This window comes from Aquarana catesbeiana, linkage group LG06, assembly GCF_042186555.1.
Source record: "Aquarana catesbeiana isolate 2022-GZ linkage group LG06, ASM4218655v1, whole genome shotgun sequence".
Lineage (NCBI taxonomy): Eukaryota > Metazoa > Chordata > Amphibia > Anura > Ranidae > Aquarana > Aquarana catesbeiana.
The window spans coordinates 301,550,704-301,578,022 of NC_133329.1; the positions used below are offsets into that span (position 1 = coordinate 301,550,704).

Genomic DNA, 27,319 nt, shown 5'->3' on the forward strand with positions numbered 1-27,319 from the left:
AATTGCTCCTCAAAACATTCTTTGTTGACATTGAGTAAACTAATTTTTTTTTTTTTGAAAAACCTTAACCGCTTCAATACTGGGCACTTTTACCCCCTTCCTGCCCAGGCCAGTTTTCAGCTTTCAATGACAATTGTGCTGTCATGCAACGCTGTACCCAAACAAAATTTGTAACTTTTTTTAAGACAGATAGAGCTTTCTTTTGGTAGTATTCAATCTACACTGGGAAAAAGACCGAAAATGTTAAAAAAAAAGTTTTTCTTATTTTCTGGTAGAAACTTTTGTAATAAGTAATTTTTTTCATTCACCAATGTGCGCTGATGAGGCTGCACTGATGGGCACTGATAGGCTGCACTGATGGGCACTAAAGAGGTAGCACTGATGGGCACCAATGAGACAGCACTGAAGGGCACTGATGAGGTGGCAATGATGAGGAGGCACTAATATGCAGCACTATGGGCATTGATAGGTGGCACAGATAGACAGCACTGAAGGGCACTGATTGGTGGCACTGATGGGCAGCACTGATGAGCAGGCACTGAGGAAATTCCACTGATCAGCTCTCCTCACTTCACACACTGTCAGTGTGAGAGGAAAGCCGATAACCATAATTTCCCTGTTTACATGTGATCAGCTGTGATTGGACACAGCTGATCACATAGATAAAGAGCTGCATCATCAGCTCTGTACAGAGATCGGGATGCGCCGTGTCCTGGGGGTACAGCACGCCACCGATCGCCACGCTGTGCGTCCCCGAGGGCGCGCAAGTGCAGTGAGAGTGGGACGACATCATATGACGTCGTCCCAGAACAACAGAACCACCCGGCATCCGTCATTTCCCTATATGGTGGGCAGGAGGTGACAAGGCTCCATATTCATTACCAAATGTGAACTAAGAAGACAATTGGAAGGAGTGAAGTTGAACATTTTGCTAAAGATGTGTGATAAATTAAAGGTCTTCTGTAGTTATTAGGTAAAGTGGAACCCCAGAATTTTAATTGTTGGTCAATGTTAATCTGCAATAATGGTCAGTGGCCATATTTTGCCACCATTTTGTTGTCTGGTGTATTATTTAATTTAATAACATTTTGTTATAATTTGACATTGTATCGGAGTGCTTGTACTGTGGGGTTGTACATTCCAATGGATGGAAGTGATGGAGAACCTCCTGCATGGGTATACAGGCAACATGTACAAACTATGTTTAGAAAGTCTCCAAAGCTCCAAGGATTCTTTTCACTGTTTATACAGTACCTGACCGCGAGATTGTGTTTCCAGCGCGATACCATCGCGCTAGTTCTCGGCGACAGGGTACTGTGAATGTCGCGCTGGCTCGCTCATCGGGAAAGGAAAACTTTGTTTTCCTTCCGCGATGAGTGACAGGCAGTGCTGACAGCTGTCTGGTATTAATCCTGAGGCGGGAACACTGCGCCAAATTTTAAATGAAAAAACCGGCGTGGGTTCCCCCCTCGGAGGCATATTAGGCCCTTAGGTCTGGCATGGATTGTAAGGGGAACCCCCTATGCCGAAAAATCGGCGTGGGGGTCCCCCCAAATCCATACCAGACCCTTATCCGAGGAATGCAGCCCGGCCGGCCAGGAAAGGGGGTGGGGACGAGCGAGCGCCCCCCCCCCCTCCTGAGCCGTACCAGGCCGCATGCCCTCAACATGGGGGGGTGGGTGCCTTGGGGGAGGGGGGCGCCCTGCGGCCCCCCCACCCCAAAGCACCTTGTCCCCATGTTGATGAGGACAAGGGCCTCTTCCCGACAACCCTGGCCGTTGGTTGTCGGGGTCTGCGGGCGGGGGGCTTATCGGAATCCGGGAGCCCCCCTTAATAAGGGGGCCCCCAGATCCCGGCCCCCCACCCTGTGTGAATGAGTTTGGGGTACATGGTACCCCTACCCATTCACCTAGGGAAAAGTGTCAATATAAAAAACACACAGTACACAGGTTTTAAGAGTAATTTATTAGTCAGCTCCGGGGGTCTTCTTCCGACTTCGGGGGGTCCCCTTCCGACTTCTCCCGGTGTTCGGCCTCTTCTCCCGGTGTTCGGCCTCTTCTCCCGGGCCCCACCGCTATCTTCTTCCAGCTCTATTGCCAGCGAGGGGCCCGGTCTGCTGCCGCTGTCTCGCCGCCGCTGTCTCGCCGCTTCTTCTCTTCTTTTCTTCTTCCCCGATGTTGACACGACGCTCTCTCCGACTCGAATGCTGTGTGCGAGCTGCGGAGCCATTTATATAGGCAGTAACCCCGCCCCCTTACGACGTCATGGTCCCAGCATGCGCAGGGACTCTGGCGTCATAAGGGGGCGTGACCCCAGAGTCCCTGCGCATGCTGGGACCATGACGTCGTAAGGGGGCGGGGTTACCGCCTATATAAATGGCTCCGCAGCTCGCACACAGCATTCGAGTCGGAGAGAGCGTCGTGTCAACATCGGGGAAGAAGAAAAGAAGAGAAGAAGCGGCGAGACAGTGGCGGCGAGACAGCGGCGGCGAGACAGCGGCGACAAGACAGCGGCAGCAGACCGGGCCCCTCGCTGGCAATAGAGCTGGAAGAAGATAGCGGTGGGGCCCGGGAGAAGAGGCCGAACACCGGGAGAAGTCGGAAGGGGACCCCCCCGAAGTCGGAAGAAGACCCCCGGAGCTGACTAATAAATTACTCTTAAAACCTGTGTACTGTGTGTTTTTTATATTGACACTTTTCCCTAGGTGAATGGGTAGGGGTACCATGTACCCCAAACTCATTCACACAGGGTGGGGGGCCGGGATCTGGGGGCCCCCTTATTAAGGGGGGCTCCCGGATTCCGATAAGCCCCCCGCCCGCAGACCCCGACAACCAACGGCCAGGGTTGTCGGGAAGAGGCCCTTGTCCTCATCAACATGGGGACAAGGTGCTTTGGGGTGGGGGGGCCGCAGGGCGCCCCCCTCCCCCAAGGCACCCACCCCCCCATGTTGAGGGCATGCGGCCTGGTACGGCTCAGGAGGGGGGGGGGGGCGCTCGCTCGTCCCCACCCCCTTTCCTGGCCGGCCGGGCTGCGTGCTCGGATAAGGGTCTGGTATGGATTTGGGGGGGACCCCCACGCCGATTTTTCGGCATAGGGGGTTCCCCTTACAATCCATGCCAGACCTAAGGGCCTGGTATGCCTCCGAGGGGGGAACCCACGCCGGTTTTTTCATTTAAAATTTGGCGCGGTGTTCCCGCCTCAGGATTCATACCAGACAGCTGTCAGCACTGCCTGTCACTAATCGCAGGAAGGAAAACAAAGTTTTCCTTTCGCGATGAGTGAGCCATCTCGGCGCTGGCCCCTGCGACGGGGCTCGTAGGTGTCAAATCTCGCCGAGAAGTGCGGCGAGATTGACACAATATCGCGGTCACCTACTGTAAAAGCATCATGTCACAAAACTCATTCAGACCCGAAAGAAACATATATGTAAGTCGCACAGGTTTTTAGGAGGGGTACAAGTTCTCGGTCCACTGCTGTGTCGGCTTGGGAGGGAGCTCGTCCTGACTCCCACTGTCACTGTGAGTAGAAAAAGATCTCCCTGTAGCAGCACATTGAAACAATCTCATTAGTCATGAATGTATGGCAACCTCAGCCTGGGCTCCAACCAGGCCACGCCCCCAAGCATGGCCTGGTTGGAGCCCAGGCTGAGGTTAGCATACATTCATGACTAATGGGATTGTTTTGATGTGTGGCCACAGAGAGAACTTTTTCTACTCACAAAATTCATGAGACCTTGAAGGGTTCCTTTTTCAAGGCAACAAAGTGATGCCACCATCTTGAATGGTCATAAGACTAAAGGCAGTGCAGCTCAGACATAGACTGTGTATGTAAAACCTGACAAAAAACATTCTTTTTGTAAATATTATCTTTATTCTCTGTAAGGTCTAAGGGATTCGGACAAGTAGTACCTCTGCTCCCCTGGCGGCTGGCACTGCTCCAGCAGTGGACTACCTCTTGGTATCCTTATGTCTAGTACAGGGATGTCTTGATGATGTCAGAGGGCACCTGACCACAGGAGCACATGGGCTCAGAGGCTACAGAGAACAGTCTTACAGCCTGGAGGGAGCATGTAAAGTAAAGTGATTTTTGAGGTCCCTAGACCTTAATAACCATTTAACCCTTGCAGTTTGGAGGCAGCCCAACAACAATAGTTTTTTTTCTTTGCCGGGAGTACAGCTATAAGACTGTATCTTTTGCTTCCATTCCAACTTTCTCTTCTCTGGGTTATTAAATACATAGCCTCCTAGACAGAGGCAAACCACAGAAAAAATGGAATATACAAGGCTTCACTGTCCTTGTATTAGTAGGATAAAGCAGTACAAGTCACTCATGACTCATCTGCTGCTAAATGTGACCTAAAGGACTTGTGTGACCCTCTTCTCAAAAGACAGTCTTGGCATCCAAGGCACCTGTTACCCTCATGTATCAACATCTCCTTAATACAAACAGTACTTTTCTTCCATTTGTAAACAAGAAGGATTTAAGCTGCTGAATCAGCTTACAGAAGAACCATGAAATAGCAGGTATCAAGCTCCGAGTTTGCAGTACAAAATTAGATGCATGCCTCACTGTGTGTATTGGCCTCCTCAGCTCACAGCATGCTAATTTAGGCAGCAATCAAAACAGTTTGTGCAGAAGGTATAATATATGTCATCCTCCTGTTACAGGACACACACTTCATAAATTTCTGTAATAGAAATACAAAGTACCTTTAACTCCTGCAGAGCTTGTCCTAATACCTGTTCCAACATCTATACAGACATTTTTCAAAAAATACTTTGCCAGTCTGAATAAAAAATAGTGTATACACGTTAACCACTTAAGCTCCGTAAGGTTTTACCCCCCTTAGTGACCAGAGCATTTTTTGCTATTTGTGCTACTTTAACTGGCAATTGCATGATCATGCAACACTGTACGTAAATTGAATTCATATAATTTTTTTCACACAAATAGAGCTTTCTTTTGGTGGTATTTGATCACCACTGGGTTGTTTTTGTTTTATTATATAAATGACCGAAAATTTGGAAAAAGAAAATATATATATTTTCTACTTTCTATTAAACATATCCATTTGAAGAAAAAAAATCAAAATTCCTCATAGATTAGGGCCATAATGGCTACATGCTTTTGGTAAAAAAAAATCCCAATAAGTTTATATTAATTGGTTTGTGTGAAAGTTAAAGCGTCTACAAACTATGGTAAATATACTGGAATTTACGCAGCTATGACACTATACCGGTAATGGCAGTGATCAGCGACTTATAGTATGACTGTGATAGTATGGCGGGCAATCTAGCACTAGCTGACACTGATTGGGAGGTACACTAACTGACACTGACATCAATAATTACACTAATACAGTTATAAGTTATAATGCTGCACGCTGTCACTAATGACACTGGATGGGAAGGGCTTAACATCTAAGGGCAAACAAAGGGTTAACTGTGTGCTTAACAATGTGTAATGTGTGTAATATGTACTGCTTTTACTTTACTATCTGTTTGCTTTTTCCACAGTACACAGAGTCAGTCGATCAGCTGACTTCAGCCAAAATCACTGGCTGAAATCAGCTGTTAAACTCGTGCTGTGTCGGCAGGGGGCATGCGCACCCCAAATCTGGAAGAGAAGCTGTGACCTACAAGTACATCGCCCAAACTGGAGCTGCCGCCCACTCGCAGTACAACTACTGTGGGCAGGTGGCAAACGGTCAACGCGGGTAGCAGCATTAAAAAAGTCTAAGCTCATGTTAACATTGGTGGCAAATAGATAGTAAAAATAAGCACGTTTTACCATCCTCCCAAACACCTATGCATAAGTGCACATGACAGCTGCTCAGGCAATTGTACCTTGGCATGTCTCATTTGGCAAGCATTCTACTTGCCAACAACCCTCATTCAAATGGACGCATTGTATTTCAATGTATAATCCCTCTTCAGGAGGTGGCACTATTGCTTCCTAAACACCTGCAAACCACCACTCAGTGACCTTTGAAATGCTTTCCACCTCAGATAATTTTTCAGAGGGGTGGTGAACTTTGCCACCAATGTGAACTTAGCTTTAGGGTGCTTAGGGCACTTCATAGCTTGCTAATTTGCAGACCAGAACTGACATTGTGTGCCCTGCACTAACTTTCGTTGATCATAGAGAAGGATTGAAAAACCTTGCTGATGGATGTCAAAAACAGTGCAGAAGTGGTAGGCCCTTATATAGTATATATGCTATATATGCTTGTTGCAAAATCATGCATAAGTCAATACTTTTACCACTTTTTGTGCAACCTGAAGTACTCTGATTTCTGATCTAACATTGTAGGGTCTGGTACTGTCATTCGTAATCAGGCTTATTTGATAAAGTACTGCAATGCTATGAGTAAGCACTCGCTGTGAGTGTGAAACGCGTCAGCTGTTTCCTGTACACTTCTGCTGTAGTGACTTGTGTTCCTATATGATTTAGCTTTTTACCAATAAAAGCATTCATCATTACACCGCTGTGCGGCTTCCAGCTTTCCTCGGTTTTCCTGCTAAGTACTGCATAAGTACTGCAAAGAGCAAAAATAAACCGCAAAGTTCAGTAACCAAGAGCAACCAAGAAAATGTGTCAAGACCCCAGAAGGCCACCAGCTTAAAGTGGAAATTCAGTTAAAATCTAACTAAGGCTAAACCTACTCCCACCCCCATACAAATGCCCTGTACACACAGTCGGACATTGATCGGACATTCCGACAACAAAATCCATGGATTTTTTCCGACGGATGTTGGCTCAAACTTGTCTTGCATACACACGGTCACACAAAGTTGTCAGAAAATCCGATCGTTCTAAACACGGTGACGTAAAACACTTACGTTGGGACTATAAACGGGGCAGTAGCCAATATCTTTTGTCTTTTAATTTATTCTGAGCATGCGTGGCGCTTTGTGCGTCGGATTTGTGTACACACGATCGGCATTTCCGACAACGGATTTTGTTGTCGGAAAATTTTATAGCAAGCTCTCAAACTTTGTGTGTCAGAAAAACCGATGGAAAATGTGTGATGAAGCCCACACACGGTCGGAATTTCCGACAACAAGGTCCTATCACACATTTTGCGTCGGAAAATCCAACCGTGTGTACAGGGCATTAGACTATTTTATCTACCCTGTGAAAAAATTGTTGACTATACTTACCTATTCTGAGGTTGTTCTGGTCTGATCTCATGATCAGGTCCTAGTGCTGGCTTCAGTGTAAACAAGGGGTAGCCGACAATGGTTGCCCCATAGAAAGTCTATGGGTTGTGTCACCACACAGGCATTTACATCCGTTGTCGGTGATCTCTTCTCTACACTGAAGCTGCCACTGGAGAGATCATGTGACCGTCCCGGAGCTGCTTCAGAATACGTAAGTGTATGGATTTTTCCCTTTTACAGAGTAGATAGAATAGGGGTAGGAGTATATTTAGCCTTAGTTAGATTTTGACTGAACTTCTACTTTAATGGCACCATTCTGTAAGAGTTTATCTGACTCTAGCCCAGACAGAGGAACAGACGCTTACCTTAAGAGGCATATTTTAAAGTGGTTGTAAAGGCAGGTTTTTATTTACCTTAGAGTGGAGTTCCACCCACTTTTACAACTCTTCAGCATCCCTCACTAAACTGTGCACTGTAAACAAATTGGATATTTTTAATTTTTTTTTCTCAGCAACTACTGTATATCTGCTGTATTCATTTTTCACTTCCTCCTTCCTGGCCGCAGCCCACCGCATCATTTCCTGTTTGCAATGCCTTCTGGGAAGGGGCGGCAACTTCCTCTGAAACTGCCGTTGCTATGGAAACCTAACCTGAAACCTATTAGACTGCTTGTGCTGCACTGAGCATGTGCGAGATCTGCAAGGATGAGATCCAGGAAGAAATACAGTCTGGCTTCAGATGCCCACACTTAAGATGGCCACGGCCTGCTGTAAGTTTATAAAATAACAAACTACTACTATAAACTAACAAAACAGACCTTAGTTTACAGACTAACTTTGCTAGAATACATTAAGCTTGTGTATTATAGGGGTATTTTTATTTAAAAAGTATAATTTCGGCCGGAACACCACTTTAATGCATTAAGATAAAGAAAACCTTCTGTGTGCAGCACCCCCCTCAGCCCCCTTAATACCTACCTGAGCCCCATTTTGATCCAGCAATGTCCACGAGAGCCTCAGCTGTCCGAGACTCTCCCTCTTGATTGGCTGAGACACAGTAGCAGGCGCCATTGGCTCCCGCTGTCAAAGTCAGTAAGCCAATGAGGAGAGAGAGGAGGCGGGGCCTAGCCATGGCTCCGTGTCTGAATGGACACGTAGAACTGTAGGTCGACTCGGGTGCCCCCATAGCAAGCTGCTTGCTGTGGGGGCACTCGGCAGGAGGGAGGGGTCAGTAATGCTAGCGAAGGACCTGGGAAGAGGAGGATCTGGGCTGCTCTGTGCAAAACTACACAGAGCAGGTAAGAATAACATGTTTGTTATTTTTAAATAATAAAAAAAAACAAGACTTTAATATCACTTTAAGCTCAGCATTCAAAGGCAGGAGAAAAAAAACCTGGTTTGAATTTCTGATTGGAGCTATTGGAACTGTTCAAAACGCTCTATATGGGTGTTTTTTTCCGCCAGGGGAACCATTGTTTTTTTAGGCCCGGTGTGCATGAAGCCTTAAAGTGTATCTATGGTTTCAAACAAAAATCTAATATATAATTAGTCATTTTATTTCCATTTGTACTGCCTAGATTTCTTTAAATATGATGATCGGCAAGTTGCAAAACGAACCTGTAGAAAAATTCCCGCTGGACTCACTTCCTATATTGCGGTGCAGATCCCTAAGTGGGATCTAAAGTTTTCATAAGTCATACGTTCATTATATGAGGCACAACAAATGCACCCTGGGACTATAAGAAGCTGGAAAAATATACAAGAACTAGACCACAAACCTATCATGAAGAGGTATTTTTGGAACAAGGGAAGTCTTTTATGTAACACATATACCTAGCATTTCAATTGCTGTTATAGTCCTAATAATATAGCCGCAAAGTTGATGATTTTACTTTAGATCTCCTGGTTCTCATTATGCTGAGATATCATTAGTTCATCACTTATTTTTGTACCTTTTGGTGACTGTTGTTCTAATTCCTTGTTCTCCTCTGTATAGTTTCTGCAAGATAATCTGCTGGATAAAGGATGTCTCCTTACACATATTGGCTCATTATGATACATGGGGAAATAAGATTTTTGTGATCACAGCAGCTAAACTTGTTATTATTGTAACATTTCCTTGTGAAAAATACATTCTTATGATCCTCATTGCCCTGTATCTTCTACAAATAAATACACTAGGAAGCAAATAGCAACAACACAGATCATATTCACAGAATGAATAGTAAACTGTTACTGGTGACTACAGCAAGCTAAAATAGACATATAATGGAGTTGAGCCTGGAATTGGATTTGGTGTTCTCAGAGGGAATGTTAAGAGGATTGAAGTGTGCAGGAGGAGAAAGCGTACCAATAACTTTCTTGAAGAGGGTAGCGCTACGACCATATCAGGATAAATAGGAGCCAAAAAGACATGACAGAATGCAAAAATGGCAAAGCCTTTCAAATAATATTCAGACAAAAGAGAAAAAAACAAAGAATATACTGGATTTATAAGTAACTTGACTGATCTTGACAGCAGTGGTGTATAAAGAGAGGTCACACAAGGCTGTTGTAACAAGGCTAAGGACTCGTTTACATAAGTTGCAGTCGAGTGAATTTTCTTAAACACATCCTAAATGCATGCACAGTAATATCACTCTACTAAAACACCTTAGTTTAGTTCCAGTACTTAAAAAAAAAAAGTATAGAAGTATGCATTTCTTCACAAAGGAACGCGCATAAATGAGAGGAAAATATTTTGCATACTAATATAGATTTTTGTAGTGAAGCAAAATAAATTCCAAAAATGCACTGTAAATATGTTACAAATGCATGTAAACATGAATACTGAACACAGGGTGTGCAGTATAAATGAGCCTCAAAGAAAGGGGTTTCATGCTGTAACCCTTACCTTTTAATATAACTCCTAACTTCCTCATCTGCCCCTTTCATGCAATAAAGAATGCACTAACAGGTTTTTTTAATCCTTCCCCACAGCATTCCCGTGCCATTCCTTTAGAGCCCCGTGCCGTAAACCCTTGAATGGCCAAGCCCTGATGACATCACTCCCACACATGTGCACAAGAGTGACGTCATCGTGGCCTGCCCATTCAAAGGACCAGAGCCGGTGAACCTGGAAGGAAGACCAAGTGAAGATGAAAACCTTGTCAGCAGTGACAGTGCACTGCTGGAGGGCTTTGTTTTAAGGTAAGTCTCTCATAATGTGACAGGAGTGGATTTTTTGTTTATTTTTTTACTTCCGCTTTAGGTAGAGCCTGATTGGCTCATTGTACTGTCCCTCCTGGGAATCTGATAGGAAAGGACATTCAGGTATTTATATGAGCTGCATCAAAAAATGTGTAAATATAAAAAAAAAAAAATACACAATGGGATTACGGACCATAGGAAAAAATCCCAATGGAAATGGAAATATTATAGTTATGACCCTACATGGGCCCTACCATGCAGAATTCTGCTAGAACTGAAAACCCATTATATTTTCTGCTTATGTCATGGAAAGTGTCCCCAACTGCTGAATATGTTTTTTTTTTTTTTTCTATTTTTTTCTGTTGCTGGTCACTAAAATTGTTAAATATGCAGTATTAAAAACTGCATTAAAGATTCACCAGTCTGCTGCATTAATAAACAATACAAACATGAGTTAAAGATATTACAGAGACATCATTTCAAAAACAAGGAAAATGAAGTAGGACACCTCTAGTACCTTGATTAATCAAACAAAATTAAATTCTCTGCCTGCAATTGTCTAAATCTGTTCCTATGCAAATACGTGCAGGTCAGGCGAGCAGCATGCTTTGCATAATGACAATCAACTCTTTCTGTGTAGAATCAGCTCTGTAAATATCAACTAAGCAGCATGTTTAAAGAAATGATCTGTATAGGGTTTGGGAAAATAGCAACTCTGCAGTAGAAAACTACAAATTGCAGCATACCCATCAATGCACAAGTTTTCCCCTGTATGATCCCGAGCTGACAGTGAGATTCATTTTTAATCAGGTAATAATAATAATTTAGCACAATTTAATGTGAACTTGTGGCTTGCCTTAAAGTGTTACTAAACCCAGGACCCTGCATTCATTAATTAATAACACTTTAACATCTAAGGTGACCCTAGGTCTATAGAGCAGGCAACTGCTTGCATTCTTTGATTATCTTCAGAATGCCCAGGTATCCCCACTTTATTGTGTAAATATTGACCACAACTTCCCAGACATACCTCCTCCTATTGGCCAGTGAGACCAGTCATAACATTTGATAACCTGTTGCAGGGGTCACCAAACTTTCTAAACAAAGAGCCAGTTAACTGTCCTTTAGACTTTAGGGGGTCCAGACTGTGGCCAGTGGGAATAGAAAATGTTCTGGCGTCCAGTGGCAGTAAATAATGCTCCATCGTTGGTGTCAGCTGGAGAAATAGTGTCCCATCATTGGTGTCAGTGGCAGGGATAGTACCCCATCATTGGTGTCAGTGGGAGGGATAGAACCCCATCATTGGTGTCAGTGGGAGGGATAGAACCCCATCATTGGTGTCAGTGGGAGGAATAGTACCTCATCGTTGGTGTCAGTGGGGGGAATAGTACCTCATCATTGGTGTCAGTGGGAGGAATAGTGCCCCCATGTCAGTGTCAGCAGGAATCAGCAGGAATCATGCCCCATTGTTGGTGTCAGTGAATGAAATAGTCTGCCAAGAGCCAGGAAGTGGGAACACACTGTGTTGAGCGATCTGATGGTTAGCGTCTGCACCACCTCAATCGTATTGATAATGATGACAGTTAGTAATCTGATCTAACAGCTGTTTTTTATTTGGTTCTCATATCTTCAAGGGGTATAGATAACCCTGGTTAGGAATCATTGCTAACTAAATACTCAGGGAATATGCACAGCACTGAAATGGTTCTGGTCATCTACCTGATGCACTTGGGACATTTAAAAAAAAAACGCTTACAAAACATGCTACACAGGTAAATGCAAAAGTAGGTGTCCTATTAGTGTGGTGCAATTCTTTAGGACCATACATACAATATATACAATAAAAAGACAGATGAATTGTAATTGCATACATCGGATACAATAATTGCATACATTAGTTACTGATGAAAACATGAACATGCAACATATATTGGTAGAAGAACCTACAAAAGGAGTCTATGTACAGCAAACACACCTGCATAACCACCCTATATTGCTACAATTTGTAGCTATATATAAAAATCCCCTGACAATTGCAAACCAATAGTTTTGCCTAATTCAGCACCTCCTGCCAGAAATATATAAAAATGTCATCCCTTTAATCACTGAGGGGTATAAGGAAAAAGCCTAAAGGTATTACAGATTCTGCTGAGGGGAGATTTGGCCTTGGGAGAGAGAGAAGACGGATCTTCTACTTCTCAGATCAATGCACTGAATTCTTAGTCTGAAATACATGTAAAAGGGGGGGGGGGGGGGGATTTGCTTGCACGGGCAACCACACAGGAAAAAAAAGGAGAGAAGGTGGCTATCCTGACTTGTTAACTGAGTGTGATAACTGAAGTTTCTGAAGAAGCAGGTAGCATGTTGGGAGGTCTTGGTAATTAGCTGATTAAACTGCTAGATTTAACATTCGTGCAGAAACTTTAATGCACCAGGCATAAGGCTTTTTCTGTGTGTGTTTTGAATTAAGGAATCATCCATTAGTCATACCTAAGTACCAAGACATTTGAATGCCTAAATCACTTCAAATTTATCTGAACATCTTATAATAAAAAAACCTACTTAATGCATATACATAAGTAACACGTTGAAATCAAAATAAAATGAAAAGTCCATCTTGAAATCACAGACAGAGATGTCTAGCCACTCTGCTGCAGCTGGAATTAATTGAAAAAAATCCTTTGGCGGGCACCTTCAACAACCGTTTAATGTCTATGAAAACTTAAAGAAGAATTCTGATCTAAGCAAAACTTTTCCATGGTTTCTAAAGTTGAGATCTTAAAAAATAAAAAATAAAACATTTTCTGAAACTAAGTTCACTGGTGTAAGTGGTCAGCCCTTGGGTTTAAAGGTTATAAATCCCAAGGGTCACTCCTTGGGTTCAGTGGCAGTTTGTTCATATATATATATATATATATATATATATATATATATATATATATATATTGTTGGGCTGTCCTTTGTGTTGAGTACTGTTCGGTATTTATTCATATATCTAAATGTGGTCACTGTGTCATATAACTGTTGCTTCAAGTAGTGGTCCCTGTATGTAGGGCTTATGTCTACTGATCGCACCTCATGTCTGCTGGTTACATACCTGGCCATTTGCACCAGGGAAGCATCACTTTCCCCTCACTGTTCTTTTCTTTATACCTCTTTTAACCTGCTCTCTGATTGACAAAAGGCACATTATTTCCCACCCAAAGTCCTGTGTTTTGCACTTTGGGCTTATGAAAAAAGAAGAGAGGGGATGGCTTAGTGCTGGAGTGACAGGCCAGATATGGGACCACTAAACACAAGAAATGGGCACGTATTCCATTCACAAAAGCTAGTTGCTCTCCAGTTTTGGGGGTCACTGAATAAATTATAACCAATAGAAAAGTTAATAATTCCTTGAGTCTACTTTTGATTGGTTGGGTGCTCAAATAATGATTATATTAATAATGAGCACATTTCACCACAATATATGCACTATCTGCCTGTTTGTGATCATCTTTAGTAATCAGCCAGAATAAAGACTATCACAATAAACAGGTCAACATTCGAAGAAAGATTTTTTATTTAGTTCACAAAAACTATTCAATATAGCCTTAATGGATTGAGTGATCAAGCAACATCTTCACAGCTCAGACAGGACAACAATAGGAATAATAAAAATTTAGTCTAATGCCCTGTACACACATCCAGTTTTGCCATCGAAATAAACTCTGAAGGTTTCTCCGATGGAACTCCGACGGAATTCCATTCAAGTGGTCTTGCCTACACACGGTCAAACCAAAGTCCGACCAATGTCCGACCGTCAAGAACTCGGTGACGTACAACACGTACGACGAGACTAGAAAAAGGAAGTTCAATAGCCAGTAGCCAATAGCTTCCGTCTCGTACTTGCTTCAGAGCATGTGTCGTTTTTGGCTCGTCAGAACAGCATTCCGTCTGAAATATTTAGAACATGTTCTATTTCTAGGTCTGTCAGAATTTTCTAAAAAAAAAGCCCAATGAGGCACATACACGATCGGAATATACAATGAAAAGCTTCCGGACTTTTTCTGGCGGACATTCCGCTCATGTGTACGCCACATTAGTCTTTGCCTGGATGGCTAATTTAAACTGACCTTTTAAATGCAGTAGCCCAAAATTATCTGTAGCCTACTGCCACCTTGCTATTACAGTCAGTGGAAACCAGGCTGTGCTATGCTTAGCTATGATAAGTGGCCACACATTGGCTCTAATTTTGTTAGCTTTCATGAAATGTTATTGAGGTTATTATTTATAATAAATCATTATGTCATAGTCATTATTTTTTAAAAAGCTCATAGTAGTAGGTATTTATTCTCTTGTATTAATGATACACATAGCAACTATCTGGTCAGGCTTCTTAGACAACAAGAGTACCTAATAAAAAGGCCTGAATTTACTCTGATAACAAAACTATACACAAAGCAGAAACCATGCTGTATTGTTAATCAATTGGAAAGCTTGGTAGCTTTCAGTTTTTCAGCTTCTCTTATATTCTGTAGATAGCCAACATTTCGATCCTTAGGGTAAAGCTGTTGAATGCTGAGCCAAAAATTAAAGTGTTTTAGCGATAAATCCAATGTCATTCTCAGTGGGATAATAATTAAATATAGCTGATTTTATATTTGCAGGATAGAGATTCTAACACCTCGACACTGGGTTACATTAATAGCAAATATTTTATACATTTCCTTTTAAATGTAAAACATTTTTACCGTAATAGGTCACTTTTGTGGTATAAATAAGGCAATTAATACTTCTTTTTTTGCTGGAAATTGATAGCTGTGGACTTCGAAAGCTTAAACGTATCTAAAATGTAAATATCCTAAAATAGTAGATTGCCCCTTTCCCCCTACTATTTCCATTGCAGTTCTTTTCCCTACATTTTTGGTATTTTCAAGCTAGTGGTCCTGCCGGCAGCTCAGCTTCCTGTTTTAGGGAGACAATACTCCCTGAGCAGCTCTGAGGCGCCATTCACAACTCTCTGTTTTCAATCGTGAGGCAAACTGCACAGTAAACGTGCATTTTGCCACTTCCAAAAAAAGTACAGGAGCTTTTCTCTGGCATTTTTCGTGTGTAGGGCAGCCCATTCAACTGAATGGGTTGCCCTATACACCATGCGTGGTAACGTGTGAAAAATGCGCAAAATAAACCATGATCGGGAACACGAGTTTCCGCTACGTGTGGCTGTGAATGCAGCCTGAGATAAAAGCACCTGCTGCTTGCAGCGCGACCTGCTGACTGAATACATGTACTGCTTCAATACTTCCCAACCCCACTGGCTCTCATTGGCAGTATTTTCTAGTACAACGAAGAGCGTTTTCCCCGCACCAGTGTGGATCCAAACCAGGTGTAAAGTGAATGATTCTCTCCAGAAGTAAAGAGCCCCAGGTGCTGGCTAATGCTGATTCATGTTGAGAGTAGACAAGAAAATCCGGACAGCTGCACACCAGGAGGATATTATCCAAAAAAGTGTTTTTATTTGTAAAATCAGGATCATACCATGTACAGGACACCGTAGACAAAATGTACAGGCAATCAGCTAACACGTTTTGCACTTATGCCAAGTGCTTACTCATAGCTATGAGCTATGAGTAAGCACTTGGCATAAGTGCGAAACGCATTAGCTGATTGCCTGTACATTTTGTCTACAGTGTCCTGTACATGGTATGATCCTGATTTTACAAATAAAAACACTTTTTTGGATAATATCCTCCTGGTGTGCGGCTGTCCGGATTTTCTCGTCTACTCTCAGCAGTAATTTCTAGTGTGTGCATTGGCTGAAATTTTTTACTGTGAGGCAGTTACATCATTAACATGAAATGGGCACTCATATCTAAGACACTGGTGCACAAAGTGGTCAGAGGTAGAAAAGGTAAGTTTACTAAATAGTAAAAAAAAAAAAAAAAACACCAATCCACTTTAATCTACAGTGTATTAACCATACATACATTTTTTGAAGGGTTTAGTTATACTTTAACCAAACACCAAATATACCTAAACACACAAACTGTAGCTACAAAAAATAGGAAAATCTTTTTTTTGAAGGCCTACTTTTCTTGGCATAAATTGACTGGCAGTCCAGCCACTATGTAGTTCTTTCTCAGTACAACTTAGCTTGCAGATTAAAGATTGAAGACCTCCCAGTAGAAAGCTATGAACCGCTCATTAGTGCTTTCATCATAACTGAGAATACCTGGAAACTCCCATATGGACGAATTGCATGCTCCTCGTAATACAGTAACATTTCAGCAGCAGGTAAAATACACCACACATAATTATTTAACAAAAATGAATACAATGTTATAACACATAAAACACAACATATTGTTTTATATTAAACAAACAAAATACAAATCTTAAAAAAAAAATCAAAAACTAAGTACATGTAAAGGCTGTGAAGGCCAAATTTTGACTGCCTGATCACACAACCAAAATCTCCCAGGAGCAAGCTTTCTTTTTTTTTATTTTAATCACATGAGATTTTTCAACATTTCTTTACAACACTGATCAAGATTTTCTTCTCTATTTTGTACTACTTCTGCAAAACTAATCTCATGTGATTAATATAAGAACAATTGCCCCCTGCTGACAACTACACTAGTTATTGCTTCTATAGACAATTTTTATAATCTCAGGGATTAAAGATCTCCCGTCAAGACAGATGCATCTCCTTTCATTAGTGCAGGCTGAAATAGGACCAAAGGCAGTCATGCTGATACAAAATAACCTAAAAGACACTCCTTTTTCTGCCAGGTGGGCTAGTAGGATGAGCGATGCATACTGGTTAGCAACATCAAAGAGTATTCAACTCAACAGAACCCCGTTGAAATACCTCAATTAGGAATGCTACCCTAATTGCTGGTTTCTTTTCCTCTATAAGAGGTGTGTGTTTGATGGGATAAGGGGGGGGATCATCCTCTTACAAAAAAAATGCATCGCAAAAAATGTGTCACCTCCCCTCTGAACACTGAGCGTGTCTATTAATGCAAGAAGCAGATTGTCTTCCCTCGTTCCTTAATTTGTTTCATCTAAAAGCAATTCACTCAACATCTTGTCGCCCTCTGGCAGCATGGTTTGCTTATCTGCACTTAATTTCTCATTTGGACCAAAACAAACTCTTTATAGCAGTCTGCTAACTGGAAGGGAGGGGGCAGACATTCTGCAAGCCAGGGCAATACCCAGACAAAAGAAATGGCCACCTCAATTCCTTCCTCTCTAGTTAATAAAGTGTTAAAATCAAAATATAAAAGCAAATGACCAGGGTAGCGATTTCATTTTTAATAAACATCCTATAAATTTTCTCCAAGTAATTGACAAGCCCATTCACGTTTTTCTGTTTTTTTTTTTCCTTAGCACAAGTATCAACCAATTTTGTCATTAAAAAAAAGACCTTTTTGAAATCCTAGAAATAAAGGAAATAAATATATTTTCTAGCCCGAAATGTATTTGTGTTTCATTTTAAAATGCTATCTGTGTAACAATCAAATAGAAATGTACACGTTTAGTGAAGAAGACCCATTTAAGGTGTGGACAATACAATGCCTCTTTTTCTTTTATGTCCCTTCTAAATATTTCCTTTGCTGTTTGTTTCTAGAAAGGAGACAGCTCTGAAACAGCCTCCCAAGTATGAAGAATTATGTGTTCCTTCTTGCTGCACAATAACAGCTACAAAACCCTGTCTTACATGATGACAAAAGTGTATTCTTCGCTGCTTGTGTTACCTGTCACCTGACCATAATGAAACAACGTCAAATCTTAGTGTGTTTTCAGCAGTGAAATTTCCAGTTTTCTTTAGTGGCGGTGAAAGATAATACAAAACAACAAAAACATAAAAAATGCAAAATCAAAGGCCATTTTATTATTTTTTTAGAATATTATTCAGCAAAGTTAGAGGGATGGCACTCAAAATAAATAACACTTTATTGTTTAATATAATTCTTAATAAAAAAGCATCATACAGAATGCATACACCCAAATATATGTTTATATGAATACGCACATACTGTAAATAGATAGGCAGACTAGCCTTTCCTTAATAGATGACCCTTTTCTTCAAAGGTAATGTAGGCACCTATAGTGCATGTCTGATACATACACGATAGATAGATAGATAGATAGATAGATAGATAGATAGATAGATAGATAGATAGATAGATAGATAGATAGATAGATAGATCTTGATTTAACTAAATATGTATAGCATGTTTCCTTTATTTAGCATGTAATGACAATCCAGCCTAGCTAAAGAATAAAAATAAGTGAAGCTATATATCAAAAGATCTGGTATTCAAAGAACGTAAGCAAGCAGGCAATATGCATGCCACTGATGACCCCTTATTATAGTGATCATTTTAATGCTTCATCTTCAGTGTTGTGGCAGATGATGGAAAAGGAGACTACCTATGTTAGATATTCCCTTTAATTGAGTATATAAATATTGCATTAGATCATATAAAATTATGGTCCCAAACAGTGGGCATGCATAAAGTTGATCAAACAGCTGTAAGGTAAAAAACAAAACAAAAAAAAAACAAGCTTGCATTATCTGTAAGTACAAAATAAAGAGCATATTCCATAAAGTACCAAACAGAAATTCCTTGGCAGACCTAAAAGAACAAACACATCTCCACAGGGCAGTCCTCATAGATATTCCTGTCAGCCGCACAGGCATGTCAGGATTCAACTGTCAGAGAGTCAACAAGAATATATTTTGCTTTCTGACTTAATTACATGCGTTAACCCCTTAGCTGCTGAGCACGTTGCCTTAACGCTTCAGACGCGGCTAGCGGTTCCAGATGGGGAATCTGGCTGAAACATCCAACCCGTTTTGGAGTCTTTTGCTCTCCTGCAAGCTGTGCCAGTGACTAATCGTACACAATATTTGCAAAACAAAGAATGATAAGAGAGTATTAGTAGAAGCACATACTGTAGAACATATTTATACTCTTGCTTGAAAGATTGATCGGCTCCTAGAAGTGTCAAGCTCGCAGTTCTCATCCAAGAAACAAAATTATTTCAGGAGAATTGGCATTATTTTGCAATGGATCAACTTTGCCAGCAACAAAAAGATGTCAGCGTTTGCCATACATCATAATTATGAGTCAGATTTATAGATACAATGTAGGATTTACTTGGAGCAATGGGTTCCATGTAGCTATACCTGCTAAAGATATGTTCTATCTTGGCTATGCAGCCTGGGAAACCTCATTCAGCACCATGGCCTTTAACAAGGCTAAAAAAAAAAAGGCTCACAAAAGAAAGGGCTCTTGAGATTACAAATGAAGAAACTCTAAGGTCATGTGTCAAGAGGCAGCGTTCTTTCCTGCAGCACAATGATAGACCTCCGAGGTCATAAGCTGCAGTCTGAATGGAGACCCAGCCTGTACAACGTTAAACCCATGATGATGTCCTGCAGGACTGGCTCTGGGGATTAAAGAGTTAAAAGGCCAAATAAGAGCAAAGGCACCATGTTGCCTATGTACATTTCCAGCTCTAAATGGTAGAGTCATACAAGGTCCTATAGTCAACCTCTTGGAATAGGCTGCAGACCCTGCCTACGCATTGGATGGCCCTTCCTTCCATTCACCAAGAAATGAAAAAGTAAAAAATGTTGATAGAAAAGAAGCAACTACAGATCCCCTCTATGGATCAAACAGAACACTTGTAGTAAAAAGGCTCCGGGTAGCAGATTTAAGCAGTGATCTGTAGACCAAAAGCCATGCAAAAAAGCCTGGCGTGTATAATACTGTGTGTGTACACATGACACATCTCATTAAAGCAAAATAAACTAGTAAGACTTATCTGGCCAGCCCCTGTGCAAATAAACAGAGGAGGTAGAAGAGAAGGAGGCCAATGGCAGTTGGATTTTGGTTGCTGGCAAGAAGTGTGTAACTTGGCTGCAGAATGAAGGAAGGAGCTGGACGACGTATACACCTGCACCTTGCTGAACTCTTCCGCAATTGTTTTTTTTTTTTAAAGGCACACTGTTTAACTCCAGTCCATAACAATACATGGGCATTCCATACGGTGATGTATAACAATGCATAAATAAAATTTATTGCATGATAATAATTTACAGGAGACCTCATCTGCATTATGGATTTTATAATAAACACAATACATCTAAATACATCTAGATTTCACACTGCAAGCACAACAATCTAGTAATTGCATATTTAATGTAAACTACACATTGCTGCGTAGTAAATTGCAGAGCACTTTAGAAGTCAGAAGGGACGGCTAAAGAAGGAACAGATTTACTAAATCATCGCTGAATGGGATGTTATTACTAAAAATAAACATAATGGATTTAGAGCTGTTAAAATATATAAACATTTGCTTATTTATGTTAATATTTATCTGTGCAAGCAAGGGATCATACAATTAGAACTCTGCTTATGGAGGCCATACACTGTTGTATTATTGATAGCTTTTCTGTCCGATCAGAAATACAATCAGATTGACAGATTTTTCTGTCCAAACAGAAATACAATCAGATCAAAAATATTGGTTGATGCGCCATACACTGAATGATTATATAGAATTATTTACTTCCTTGCTTTTGGATTTTTCGTCCAGACCGATCAGAATCATTTTGATTAAATCAATTAGTTTTGCTTGAAATCAATTGATGGCACAGTATGTGTCTTTTAAGGAATTTATAGATCTGCTCATATTATTTGGTCCTTAAACGAATTGTTCCATCAGATCATTACGTGTATGGCCACCATTGGATTAAGCATAATAAACTACAGATCACAAGCAATGAAATCAATTTATTGTAAAACAAGCACATTTTAGCTGTTTTGTCTACAATCATCCTATATATAGGAAAATAGAACCCCATACCCTCCTCCGTGCCTGCATGATCACAGACACAAGTGAGAACTCTCGTGAGCCAGTCAAACAGGCATGACCAGAAGTGGAGAAAATGATATGCACACACTGAGACAAGGAAGAGGAATGAATAGCAGTCCATAGCACAGCACTGCCTGTCATCACCCTCCGATAACCCACCTGCACAGGAATAGATCTACTCACAACATACAGCACAATACTAAGGGCTTATCAGGGATTTTCTTCCAAAACTTGGCTCATTGGGAAACATGCCCCCCAACCCTCACTCTTGGCACTGTCATTCCAACAGTATACAATGCAGCTTGTTTAATGGAATTTGTGAATTTATATAAAAGGGTGCTGCGGAATTAACCTAGGGATGGTGTCACTACTTGGGTGGTAGACGTGCCAGAAGCTCCTACATGTGTTTGGCTTCATGCCTTCTGTTGGGAACCATCTCTCATGATGACAATAGTCCAGCAACAGATACACATGTATTCCCCCAGGATTGGCGAAGACTCATCTAGTTTGTTGTTAGAAGTCTCTTCCTATGTCCCCATCCAAAGCAGAGCTCATTCTCCATGACTGTCATTCACATTTTATAGAAATAAGGAGCTGTGGGATTAACCACTTTGTGATTATTTTGCTACTTGGGTGGTAGATTGCCAGACTATGTTATAGGAGTTTGTATATCCAATGTTAGGGAGCATCTCCAGCATATATTTCCCAGGAGTGTCCAAGACACATCTAGTATGGTGTCAACAGTCCCTTTCTATGTCCCTGTTCATCAGCAGAGCTCACCCCCTATGGCTGTCATTCTAAAGTCCATAATACAGGGAATGACAGGTTTATAGGAATAAGGAGCTGTGGGCTTAGGCACTTTGTGATTATTTTCCTATTTGGGTGGTCGATGTGCCAGGATCTGCTATAGGAGTTTGTATGTCCAATGTTAGGGACCACCTTACAGCATGTATTTCCCAGGATTGTCTAAGACACATCAAGTATGGTGTCAGCAGTCCTTTTCTATGCCCCCATTCATCAGTGGAGCTTACTCTACATGGTTGTCATTCCCAGACTGTATAATACAGGGGGATACAGATTTTATAGGAAAAGGGAGCTGTAGGATTACCACTTTTGGATTATGTTACTGCTTGGGTAGATGTGCCAGGATCTGTTATAGAAGTTTGTATGTCCAACGTTAGGGACCACCTCCAGCATGTTTTTTTCCAGGACTGTTCAAAAAACATCTAGTATGGTATTAGTAGTCCCTTCTTATGCCCCATTCATCAGCGGAGCTTACTATACATGGTTGTCATTCCAAGACTGTATAATACAGGGAATGCAGTTTTTTTTAGAAATAGGGAGCTGTGGGATTAACCACTTTGAATGATTTTGCTGCTTGGCTGGTAGATGTGCCAGCATCTGCTATAGGAGTTTGTATGCCCAATGTTAAGGAGCCTCTTCAGCATGTATTTCCAGGGACTGTCCAAGACACATCTAGTATGGTGTCAGTAGTCCCTTCTTATGCCCCCATTCATCAGCTGAGCTTACTCTACAAGGCTGTCATTCCCAGACGGTAGGGAGCTGAGAGATTACCCAATTTGGGTTATTTTTCTGCTTGGGTGGTAGATGTGCCAGGATCTGCTATAGGAGTTTGTAATTCCAATGTTTAGGACCATCTTCAGCATGTATTTCCAAGGACTGTCCAAGACTCATCTAGTATGGTGGCAGTTCCCAACATCCCCATCCATCATCTCCCATGGCTGTCATTCCAAAAGTATAATTTTTTTTTATAAATAGGGAGCTGTGGGCTTAGCCACCTTGTGCTTATTTTTTTACTTTGGTGGTAGGTTTGGCAGGCTCTGCTATAGGAGTTTGGTAAAGCTATTATTGGGGACCATTATCTGCATGTATTTCCCAGGACTGTCCAAGAGCCATCAATTATGCCGATAGCAGTCCCTCCTTGCGCTGAGATGAAGGTCCTCCAGGCATGCACCCTCTACCGATAGCTAAATGAGGACAGCTAAAGTGCTGGCAGCCAGCACAGGCTGGACAAGACTGTACATACAGCTCTAAGCAGAATCGGTTGAGTATACTGTCAGCTCATCTGGACAAATCAGGCATAGTGAGTGCAATAGTCTGCACACACAGCTAACCCCTTCCTCCCTGGAATCCATTAACCCTCTCAGTGACAGGGGTGCAGGGACAGTGTGACACATCTATGCAGTGGGGGGGTCACCTAGACAGGCTAGGGGAGATGTTTGTAGTGACTGGAGTTGGGTTCTGATGACACAGCCTGAGATCAGAGGAAGACTCAGGCTTGGCATCACCCATGGGGGGGGTCATCATCCTTGGTGGCAATGTATCTAAAAGTTCCCCCACTAGTAGGACACGTGGGAAGAGTGCAGATCAGAGGATGGATGTGTAGGGATCGCACTCTCCTGGAGGGAATCATACACACACAGCTGGGGCACATCTCTGCCACTTACCTGATTGGCTGCAAACTGCTTGAAGTGTCCCCAGTGCCCACAGGGCGCCCATCCATCCGAGGTAGACAGTCCTCCCACTAGCTCCACACATGCTGCAGGTCATGTCAGATCCTCTCCACAATTACATGTCCCAGGGGCATATTCCTCCCTCCCAAATGTCAGGCTGATAGTCGGCTTCCCCGCTCACAGGAAACTTGTGTCCTCCTTCCCTCTCCCGATCCCTGGATCCCGGCGATCTGTGTGTGTGTGTGTGTCCGGGCTCTGCACACTGCTGGCTGCCTGCTGCCATACAATCATATGGGAAGCCGTACGGGCAGCGGAGAGCTGCCACACATGGCCCGCCCTCCCCGGACCCGGACCCGCCCCCTCACGGTGGAGAACGCCAGCTGATTGGCCAAGACGCTCCCACTGAACTTGAAATCCTCATGCAGGTTGCACCTGTCACTCGTGCCTGATCCAGACGGGACAGCGCCGGTCCTGGGAGGGAGAGCTGGAAATCATCTGTGCCCGGGTATAGGAAGGGCAAGCACGATCATCGACATCATAGAGCCAACCTGACTCTCAGGAAAATCATTCTATGCTGTCCGATGGAGTAAAAACATCATCATAGAGCCAACATCAGTCACTGATCACTGGGGGCCACCTAACTTCAAGGCAGCATTTAACCCAGAAACAAACATTTATTACATTGCAGTTTAATAATTCCTAGATGTGATGGCTCAATTCGTTTTCTTTTTTTACCATTTCTGTCTTTTATTTTCACCTGATGATCTAGACAGCAGGTCTGTTGTTTTTCAAAAGCACAAGCTCTCCAGCAGAATGTATCTTGCTTGGAAAAAACTTCCAGCAGAGGTAACGAGACAGTCAACAGTAATACGGCAGACTTTGTCCTGCGTACTTTTTTGACGGACTTTACAACAGACTTTCCGAATGAACGGACGTGCCTACACACGATCAACCAAAGTCCGACGGATTCGTACGTGATGACGTACGACCGGACTAAAACAAGGAAGTTCATAGTCAGTAGCCAATAGCTGCCCTAGTGTCAGTTTTTGTCTGTTGGACTAGCATACAGACGAGCTGACTTTTTGACCGGACTCGAGCCCGTCGGAAAGATTTGAAACATGTTTCCTTTCTAGGTCAAACTTTTGGGGAAAAAAAGTCCGCTGGAGCCCACACACTATCGAACAGTGATGGGAGTAAGTCACACATGTGCAAGTCTCAAGTCTTAAAGCGGGGGTCCACCTATCTATCGTTTTTTTTTTTTTTAGTTCATTCACAATCTTTTCTTCTCAGCATTACATACTCACATATTGTGTGTAATATGTCCACCTGTGTCAGATTTCGTCGGAAAGAATAACTTCACTGCAGGCAGTTTCCATCTTCATTGTGGGCATTTGAAGCCCACAAGCATTTATTTCCTGGATGTGGTGAATGCTGTGCTCCCAGCATTCACTGCTCGTTCCCGCACATGCTCAGTGGCATCCTGGGAGGCCTGAGACTAGCTCCCAGGAGTCTGGGAGAGGCTAGAAACACGCCTACTCCCACGGGAAGAGAACCAGGAAGTGCAAAGAAGAATAGAAAAATAAAAGGTAATTATGGCGATTTAAATTTTTTTAAACGGCATGTCAGCATCTAGGCAAGGAAGAGAATACATACAGATATTGTTCAAAATTTGGGTGGAACCCCGCTTTAACCTTCAAGTCACAAGCAAGTCCCAAGTTACTGTGGCGAAAAGCAAGCAAGTCAAGTCGAGTCCCTGCTAGAAGTCAAGCAAGTCAAGTCAAGTCATTTATTTTGGTCAAGTCACAAATTAAGTCAAAATACTGATCTACCCCAAAGCCGGGACTCGGGGGAGCTTTCTTTTGTGGGGGGGGGGGGGGGGGCGGCTTTTGCCTAGGCCAAGACACAGAACTGGTGGTGCCAAGTCATTGCAAGTCAAATAGCCTAAGTCAAAGTCAAGTCGCAAGTCATTAGTGACAAGTCAAAGTCAAGTCGAGTCATTTATTTAATTTTGTCAAGCAAGTCGCAAGTCCTCAAACAGGTGACTCGAGTCTGACTCGAGTCAAGTCATGTGACTCGAGTCCCCCACCTCTGCTATCGAATTGTCCGACGGACTCCGGTTCGCTGGACCAAGTATGCCGTAAAGTCCGGTCGTGTGTACGCGGCATAAGGCTCCGTTCACTCCTAGGTTACATAGTTACATAGTTGGTTGAAAAAAGACACAAGTCCATCAAGTCCAATGTGTGTGATTTTATGTCAGTATTACATTGTATATCCCTGTATGTTGTGGTCTTTTTGGAGCCCATCCAATTGTTTTTTGAAATACAGTAAAGAACCCTCTACGCAGTTTAAGGTTAAACTACTTCTCTTCAAATTTTAGTGAGTGGCCACGTGTCTTATTAAATTCCCACCAATGCAATACTCCCAATGCACACGTTCCTGCACAAACGGCTGTATCTTAAATTGGGTGCTGAAATGACCAACGGCTGGAACCGACTGCAATCATGAGAAGGAAGTGTCACCAGGATCTCCAAAATTTTAATCACATAGTATCAAAAAAATAAATAGAAGCAAAGTTTCGGCGCCACGCAGGGTGCAGGGGTCCTGCGTGGCACCGAAACATTGCATCTATTTATTTTTTTGATACTATGTGATTTAAATTTTGGACCCAATTTTGGAGAGTTTTCTCCCTATTGTGGGGTCACCAGTAAGGTATTTGTACATTTAAATCATATCCCCTCTCAAGCGTCTCTTCTCCAGACAGAATAAGTTCAATGGTTGCAATCTTTAGTTCTGTTGCCCTTATCTGGACCCTCTCAAGTTCCAGCACATCCCACCTGAGGACTGGTGCCCAGAACTGGACGGCATAATCTAGGTGCGGCCGGAGCAGAGTCTTGTAGAGTGGGAAAATTATCGCATTATCTCTGGAGTTAATACCCTTTTTAATGCATGCCAATATTCTGTTGGCCTTGCTTGCAGCAGTCTGGCATTGCATGCCATTGCTGAGCCTATCATCTACTAGGACCCCCAGGTCCTTTTCCATCCTAGATTCCCCCAGAGGTTCTCCCCACAGTGTATAGATTGCATTCATATTTTTGCCATCCAAATGCATTATTTTACATTTTTTAACACTAACCACTTCAATACAGGGCACTTATACACCTTCCTGCCCAGACCAATTTTCAGCTTTCAGCACTGTCACAGCTTGAATGACAATTGCGCGGTCATGCTGCACTGTACCCAAACTAAATTTTTATCATTTTGTTTACACAAATAGAGCTTTCTTTTGGTGGTATTTGATCACCTCTGCGGTTTTTATTTTTTTCTAAACAAACAAAAAAAGACCGAAAATTTTGAAAAAAATAAGTTTTGCTTTTGTTTCTGTTATAAAATTTTGTAAATAAGTAAGTTTTCTCTTTCACTGATGGGCACTGATAAGGCGGCACTGACAGGCACCGATAAGGCAGCACCAATGAGCGGGCACTGACGATGGGCACTGATATGCTGCACTGATGGGCACTGGTAGGCTGCACTGATGGGTGGCACTGATATGCAGCACTGATGGGCATTGATAGACGGCACTGATGGGCACTCGTGGGTGGCACTGGTGGGCACTGATGGG

At 42.3% G+C, this 27,319-nt stretch overlaps 1 protein-coding gene across 2 annotated transcripts in view; it reads right to left on the reverse strand.

Annotated features, from left to right (window-relative positions):
• Nucleotides 1-24,049, reverse strand: part of ERBB4 (erb-b2 receptor tyrosine kinase 4) — a 1,370,802-nt gene extending 1,346,753 nt beyond the window's left edge. For both annotated transcript variants that reach the window (XM_073633560.1, XM_073633559.1), the window contains exon 1: nt 23,695-24,049. In XM_073633560.1, coding sequence (XP_073489661.1) covers nt 23,695-23,797 — 103 coding nt within the window. In that variant the 5' untranslated portion in view covers nt 23,798-24,049. The remainder of the gene's footprint in view (nt 1-23,694) is intronic.
• Nucleotides 24,050-27,319: the final 3,270 nt, after the last annotated feature.